At 47.3% G+C, this 7,797-nt stretch overlaps 1 protein-coding gene and 1 pseudogene across 1 annotated transcript; both read right to left on the reverse strand.

Moving 5' to 3' along the window:
* Positions 1-5,707: 5,707 nt before the first annotated feature.
* On the reverse strand, positions 5,708-7,379 carry TNP2 (transition protein 2). The gene is made up of 2 exons (XM_039885579.1): positions 6,693-7,379; positions 5,708-5,724 (listed from the first exon to the last, which is right to left on the reverse strand). Exons 1-2 carry the CDS (start codon positions 7,105-7,107, stop codon positions 5,708-5,710), a joined length of 432 nt encoding a protein of 143 aa, XP_039741513.1. The 5' UTR covers positions 7,108-7,379.
* LOC120620724 (uncharacterized) lies at positions 6,280-6,398 on the reverse strand (annotated as a pseudogene).
* Positions 7,380-7,797: the final 418 nt, after the last annotated feature.

The raw sequence follows: 7,797 nt of genomic DNA on the forward strand, positions 1-7,797 counted from the left end.
GACAGCCCTTAAAGCACAGGAAGCACCCTCTGGCTACTGACCTCCTGGACAGCCAGGGCTTTAGCCAGGATGACCTACAGTAGGGGTCTTGGGACATACCTCACAACTGTCCCTGACCTTCCACCCCCACATGTCACCATACTAGACCCTGAAATGGGTGCAAAGACAGTCCTAAGGTAGAGTTGGGCTTCGTAGGAGAGAACACTGCTCAGGGAGTCCAAGACTTGAGTCCTGGGGTCAGCCCTCATTCTCTGGGGACCTTGGGAAAGGGATCACCATTTGCTGGTGACAGTTTTCTGGCATATTGTCTTAGTTACTTTTCCTCATGGTTCCGTGAGGTGGAAATTATGTGTTGCCATTTACCAATGAGAAAAGCAAGATTCAGGAAGCTGGTAGAATTTGGTAAAGGTGTTTTGGGGAGCCCTCCTTCATTGTGTGGGGTAGACCGTAGTCTCAGCCCCTCCCAGCAGCAAGAAAGATCAGGTATGTCGGTGGTGGGGAGGGCTGTGCAGCTGGGGACACTGGAGTCAAGGAGAAGGTTCTGACAGAGAAGGCTGAAAGGCCAGGGAGTGATGACATGAGCTGGTGGCTGGATTCCAACGTGATGACAGGCTGGCTCCTCAGCGATCCTGGGGAGACATGATGAGAACTTCTAGCAGGCCCAGTTATCCCCCAAGTGACAGGTGAAGAAAAGAGAGATTGGTCAGATGTGAAGTAGCTGATACTAACCAGCTTTCAGAAAGTAGTCTCTATTATTGTGTTAATAACTCCTAAATAGGAGGGGCGGGGGAGAGGATTCCTGAGAGCCCTGGTTGTAGAGTCTAGGCACACCCGGTTCCAGTCCCAGCTTCCCACCCCCACCCCCACCTGTGCTGTGGCTTCAGGCAAATCGACTTAATCCAGAGGCTCCAAGAACTGTCACAAAACCCAAGCTGGCAGGCTCAGTGCTTTTCATCAGCAAATCCCTCAGGACCTCGCTTGGGGCTATTTATTCTACTTTTACATACTATTGAAATAAGCCTATCTGATTCCTATCCTACCCCATCCCCAAAAGTGGCAAATTAGGAGACTGACAGCAAGTAGAGGGGAGAAAGAATTTGCAAAAGCTGTGAGACTAGATAGAAGAATTGACACACCGCAGGCCAGGGACATTGAGAGTGGAGAGAGGCTTCTGGGTCACCTTTCTGCAAACTAGACAGCCCAGAAAGGAACTGATGCCATTGACTTGAAAGATTACACTTTGCAGTCACAGTTTATATTCAGCATTCCTGTACTCTCTCTTCAGTTACCAAAGCTTTGCTGAGCACCTACTGGATGCTTCACTGATACTCATTTCTTTTTTTCTCCTTAATTTGCTTTTCTATTTCCTCATATAAAATAATTAAAGCATTTCCCCTACCCAGATATAACCCCAGTTACCAGCTTGATCTGTGTCCTTCCACAGAAAGTGCATTTACACACCTGCATTTCCTCCCATAAAAATACAGTGTTGGTTTGCATAGAATTTTTTTCTCTATAAATGCTATATGTTTCTCCATCTTTCCCTTTTCACCCAACAACATATCTTGGCAACTAGGATAGATCACATGCAGATCAACCTCATTTTTTTAAAAACTATAATATATCCTTTTTAAAAATTGCATTCTCAATGAATCTCATGTGTTCTTATCCATCCACTGTGGATGGGCACATGAGTTGTTTCCAGGTTTTTGCTCTTGCAAACAATGTAGCCCTACACCTCCCTGTACAAGGTCCTAGCACACATGTTTGAGAAACACTTTGCATACTTTAAATGTTAGTAGACATTTAAGTTAGTTGCCCATCAACGTGCCTGTGCACGTTTACCCCCTCAGCAGTGGCATTTGACTGTACCTGCTTCCCTGTGCCTTCACCTGTACTTGTTATTATCAATTTTGTTTCCATTTTCGTCCATTCGACAGGTACACAAGTAGCATCTCACCATTGCTTAATGCCTATTCTTTGTTTCATTTACTCAGCAAATATTTACTGAGCTCCTAACACGTGTTAGGACCCTGCTAAGTACCGGGGATGCAGCAATCAAGAACGGCATGCCTCATACATTGTTGGTGGGATTGCAAATCGGTACAGCCACTATGGAAAACAGCATGGAGGTTCCTCAAAAAATTAAAAATGGATATACCTTTTAACCCAGCAATTGCACTTCTGGGTATTTATTCAAAGAAAACCAAAACAATAATTCATGAAGATCTATACACTCCCAATATTCGTGGCAGCACAATTTACTATAGCCTATATGGAAGCAACCTAAATGCCCATCAACAGACGTTTGAATAAAGAAATTATGGTTCATATATGCAATGGACTATTACTCTGCCATTAAAAAAATGAAATCCTAATATTTTCAATGACATGGATGGACCTAGAGATTATTAGGCTGAGTGAAATAAGTCAGAGAAAAATAGTTACCATATGATTTCACTTATATGCAGTATCTCAGGAACAAAAAGAACAAACTAATCAAAAACAGACTCACAAATTTAATGGACAATTTGGTGATGGACAGAGGGGAGGAGGGTTGGGAGGCTGGGAGAATGGGGTGAAGGATTAAAGAAGTACACATTAGTAGTTGATAGGTGGGCACCGGGAGCATGGCAGAGGGAATGCAGTCAGCATTAATATGATGGCTAAGTGGAGGGCCAGGGGAGGGAGGGAGCCATTGGGGGGATTGTTTTATGAACATTATAGATGTCTAACGAATGTACTGTACACTTGAAACTAATTTAAAGGGATAAATTTATTTAAAATAAATAAAAAAGCATAAAGAAGCTTAAAAAAAAAAAAAAGAAAAAAGAGGAATGGCATGGCCCCTGGACCTCTTCACGAAGCATTCGGTGCAGATAAGCCTCAGAGAGGTTAAGAGACAGGCCTGGGGTCACCCAGCGAGGGGACCGGGGAGCTGGGGGTTGAATCTGGGTCTGCGTGGCTACAGAATTTGAGATATTTTTCCTCCTGAATCATACCTCAAATGGGCATATCAACCCAGGCTTTGCGCGCTCTTCCCTGACTACTCCCTCCTCCCCCAGGACTGCTGGGTCCCCTAGTGCTATCTAGGGCCTGCAAGAGTGACAGTGCCCCAGGCAGCTGAGCTGGCAGTCCCACCACAGGCTGGGCTGCTTCGGTTTCCCAGACCTCACCTCACCCCATTATCCTACCAAAATTAATCAGAAAGGCAAGATAGGTCACCTTCAGAATCTGCATAGCCTTTCTGTGGCTGAATTGGGCATCCGTTTCTCTCTGTTTCCCGAATTTGGGTTTCCAGCAGGCCTACCCCTAAACTACTGCGCCCCACCCCAAACCAAGCAAGTGAAAGAATGAATCTGTGGTTTGATGTTTTTCCTCTTGTCATCATGTGTTTGACTGTGAGAGGGTGGGTGTGTGCCTGTGAATGCTTGCTTGAGAGTGTTTCAGTGTGGGAGGGGAGGCGTGTGAGAGCCTGCATGTATGTATAGGGTGTGTGTGTGTGTGTGTGTGTATTTGAGAGTCCTCATGTGAATCTAGGTCTCAGTGTCTGAATGGGTCTCAATGGGTTTGAATTGCGATTTCTTTGTATGTGTGACTAGGTATCTGTGTATGTTTGTGCCGCCTTTTTTCAAACCAGCAGGGAAATGCGGGGTTGACAGGTCCATAAACCATTCATGTGACCCAGTCTGTCTGCTTCCCAGTTCACTTCCTCTATTATAGAGATTAAGTCTCTATAATAGAATATCTCTTGCCTTCAGGATCCTATTATCAAAGGACACTGTTCAGGGATTAGGAAGTTCCTTTGGTGAGTGGAGCTCAAAGTCCCTGACCTTATCCTCTGACCCTCTTTCTCTACCTCCTCCCTTAAACATGCTCCCTAGACGCGCTTCCCAAACTCTTTTGTACTGCAGACTCAGTGACTATCATGGCATTATGTGGCTTTACATTTTTAAATAGGAAACTGGGAGGTTTGGAGCAAAGGTGAATCTCTGATCTCAGACTGCCCTCCAGGAGACTTCGATCCATTTCACCTCTGAGTCTCAGCTTCTCCCTCTGTAAAGTGGGACCAGTAATGCGTGGTTCCAGCGGAAACATTTATGTCAAATCTTCTGGCACCTGGCTTAAGCGATGGTCATTTCCCCAGCCTGCTTGGGCCCTTCCTCCACATCCTCCCAGAACTGTGTATCAACCTGGAACACTTCTTTGCTGTGAGGGGAGGTCAAGGGACAGTGCAGACCATGTCTCAGACCCTCTGCTGGACACTTGCATGGTCCTCACCTCAGTGACCCCTAAAGGGAGGCACTTCAGCCTCCCATTTCAGAGAGAGACTGACGCACAGGGAGAGGAAATGACTTGCTAAGGCCATACAGCAAATGTTATATGGACATATAACTTTGTGTTAGTTACAGTGAATTGATATTTGCGTCTGTTACAGAGTGACTGCCACAGCAAGCCCTTCTTCCCAGGCTCCCTTTCGGTCCCTCTGCCTCCACTGCAGACACTCCCATCATTTGCACGCCTGCCCCATCCTCTGTGTCCACGTGTCTACCCTGTTCTTTCAGCCCAAATGCCAAGTGAAACACAAAAGAGAATAAGAGCAGCCATGTGTGGGTGCTGTGCTAGGTGCCTTCACACGCCTCAGGCCACTGAGCCACCTGAGGTCAGAATTATTACACCGCTGACAGGTGAGGCAAGTACGCCTTGGAGTGAATGTGACTAGTCCGAAGATGCCCAGCTAGGAGTGAGGGAGCCAGTGTGATCTAGGGTCTGTCCCTAAAACCAAGGCTTGTGGATTTGAAGGTCAGAAGGTAATTTATGTGAGACCCTGACCATTCCCGAATCCTTTTAACCAGCCGTTAGCATGCTGTCTAGTACTTGATATGACATATTAATAATAGCATAGGGTCATTGAATAATAGCATAGGGTCATTGAATACCTACTATGTGCCGCGGCTAGATACCGCTTCACACACGATCTCATTGAACCCTCCAGCCACCCACAGATGAGAAGGCTGAAGTTTTCTTTTGAATTAGACACATCTTATCCCTTCATTCATTTGGAAGCTATGTGGGCATAGGGTTCTGTCTGCCTTTGCCTTCCCGCCTGGCCCTTAGCCCAAGGCCTTTATAAGCGAATGCCAAGTAAACGTTTGCTGAAGGAGGAACTCGCTCCCTCAGCCCATCTGTTTCAGAGGATATCTAGTGCCATTCGCCAGTCCCTCTCCCCTGGCTGCACTCGGCCAATGGCTTTCCTCTTGTCCCGTCTGTCCTCCATAATCATCTCCACATGGCAGCTAACACCATCTTTAAAAACACGCTAGACTCTGTGTCACTTTGAAGGCTTCTTGATGTCTCTACCACTTCCCCCCACCCCACCCCACCCTGTGCATCTCTGCCCATCTTGGCATTGGCTCTTCACACTCCAATTAGGTCCCATCACAAGGCATGTCCCTGCTCCGCGTGCAACCTCTTTTCTGCTTTGCACTTCTCAACCAGGCCCCAAAACACATGACGCCTTTAGTGAAATCAAAACGTCGACTCAAGTTAGTCCTCCAGTGTACAAGGCTTTAATCATCGTTGCATAGAAATCACCGTAGTAACATGTTCCTGCAAAAAGTTTTACTTCTTCCTTCTAGCATTCCACGTATGATGGTATTTCTCATTTGGATGAAATCGACACAGGAACAAGCCACAGAGTGCGATCTCAGTTGTACTTCCGCCCTAAGCGATAGGAATGAGAAAGGGACCCTTTAGCAGTTGTCCTGCATGAAGTCACTCACCCTCTCCTTTGAGTCTTGGACTGCTCGCTCATTTGTTATCAGATATGGGCCATGAATAGGGTTTAGATTATTGTCAAGTTCCTTTTGACTTATGTGAATCCATAGACTGGATGACTCATGACCCATATCCATGAGTCAGTTTTTATCCAAGTCATTTAATTCTTTCAACTATATCCAGGCTACCCATCCAGTTTCAGTCCAGAAAACTATTCTTCCACCCATTGGTCCATTCATTTACTCCATTCATCCAGTTAACTATATCTCAGTTCGTCTACCCATTTGTTAGTCCACAGTCACCTCATCGTCCATCCCCCTAGCCAACAATTTAACAAATTTACCATTCACCAGACACATATTTTCAACCGTATCCAAACTTTCCAGTCATTCAACTGATGTATTCTTTCGTCCATTCGTCTAATCCACTTTTAAGCAGCTATCACCCATCTCTATACCTAATCATCCTTCCAATGAATTATTAATTTTATTTATTTTTTAATTCCTACAGCACCTGGTCTTCCTAGGTGGTCTCCCATCCAAGTACTAACCAGACCCGACCCTACTTACCTTCCGAGATCAGATGGGATCGGGCTTGTTCAGGATAGCATGGCCATAAGACCTTCTAATGAATTATTTATCCACTCAGCCTCTTATCCACTCATCCATTCTTCTATATAGCTAATCTGCCACCTGTTCATTCTCCCAATCAACCCATCCAGCACATTCGAAGAGCTAGTCCAGCGATGCATCGTATATGCAACTGCCATAGTTTCCTTTCCCTCTTCACCCTTGCCTGTGGTTCCTCTGTGCTCTGGCTTGATGGCCTTCACCGCACTGTCCCCAAGGTCCAGCTAAGCAGTTCCCCCTAATTTCAGGGGCCCTGAGGCCCTTCCCCACCTGCGCAAAAGGTACCTGAGCTCCGCCTCTTTGTTTTGTACACCCGCTGGCTCCTCTTGATCACCTTCCTCCTGTTCATCTTTCTTTCCAAGTTCTTTCTGTTCTTGGGGTAGCTGCAGGAATGGCTGATGGGCCGCATGGGACAGTGGTGGGAGTGCATGGCGTGTCTTTGATGCTTTTGTGGCGGGCGGGGGCTTGGACTCTGGCTCTGGTGGCCAGGTGGGCTGCAGTGGCCGGCTGGGCTCTGGCTGGAGCTCCGGCTTCGGCTACAACTCTGGCTCCGGCTGCAGCTCTGGCTCCAGCTGCAACTGTGGCTGCAGTTCTGGCAGTGGTGACAGCAGTTGCACTGGTTGCAGCTGTGGCTTTGGGGCCGAGCGTTGCTATGGGGCTGGGTGTAGGTGATGGGAAGGTTCTGTGTCTTGGTGTCCATGGGATGCCACGCGTGGAGGGGCAGCAGCCTCTTCCTCTTCCTCCTCCTCTTCCAGCACACCCAGCTTTACAGAGGCCCTGGCATCCCCTGCTTATATAGTTGGGGCTGATTGTGATGGCACAGGCCACAGGATGTAACAGATGTGGTCCTGCCAGGACAAAGCCCCCTACCTCTTACCCTAACCCCTAGGGCAGGGCAGCTTTCAGGGGCCCTCTGGGGGTAGTCTCATCTGTTGGTTAAGAGCAGGGATCCTTGAGTCCGATCGAGCTGGGTCCACATCCCAGAGCTGCTTTTCTTTCCTTATGGTCACTCACCTGGGCAGTCACTTCTCCAAGTCCCAGTTTCCTTTGTCGAGTGAGGACAGTAAGAATACCTACCTCCTAGGGACATCAGACAGATTAAATGAGAGAATCTATGTCCAGCAGTTGGCTCAGGGCCAGCACAGTAAGAGCTCAGCAAATGTCCTCTAAGCATTCCAGCCCTTTCTCTTATTCTACCCAGGCAGCTAGGAATGCAGAAGCACAGCCTTGACCCCAGTGATAGTTGGCTGGGGGAGGTGAGGAAGGTCGATGGTTGATAAGATAGATTCCTAGTGCAAGGATATGTGGGCGAGCCGTGGATGTTGAATGGATTAGATGGCTTATCCATGGGTGAATGATGAGTGACCCAATGGATTGATGGGTGGTCCTG

This window comes from Pteropus medius, unplaced genomic scaffold (genome assembly GCF_902729225.1).
Source record: "Pteropus medius unplaced genomic scaffold, Ma_sr-lr_union100, whole genome shotgun sequence".
NCBI lineage: Eukaryota > Metazoa > Chordata > Mammalia > Chiroptera > Pteropodidae > Pteropus > Pteropus medius.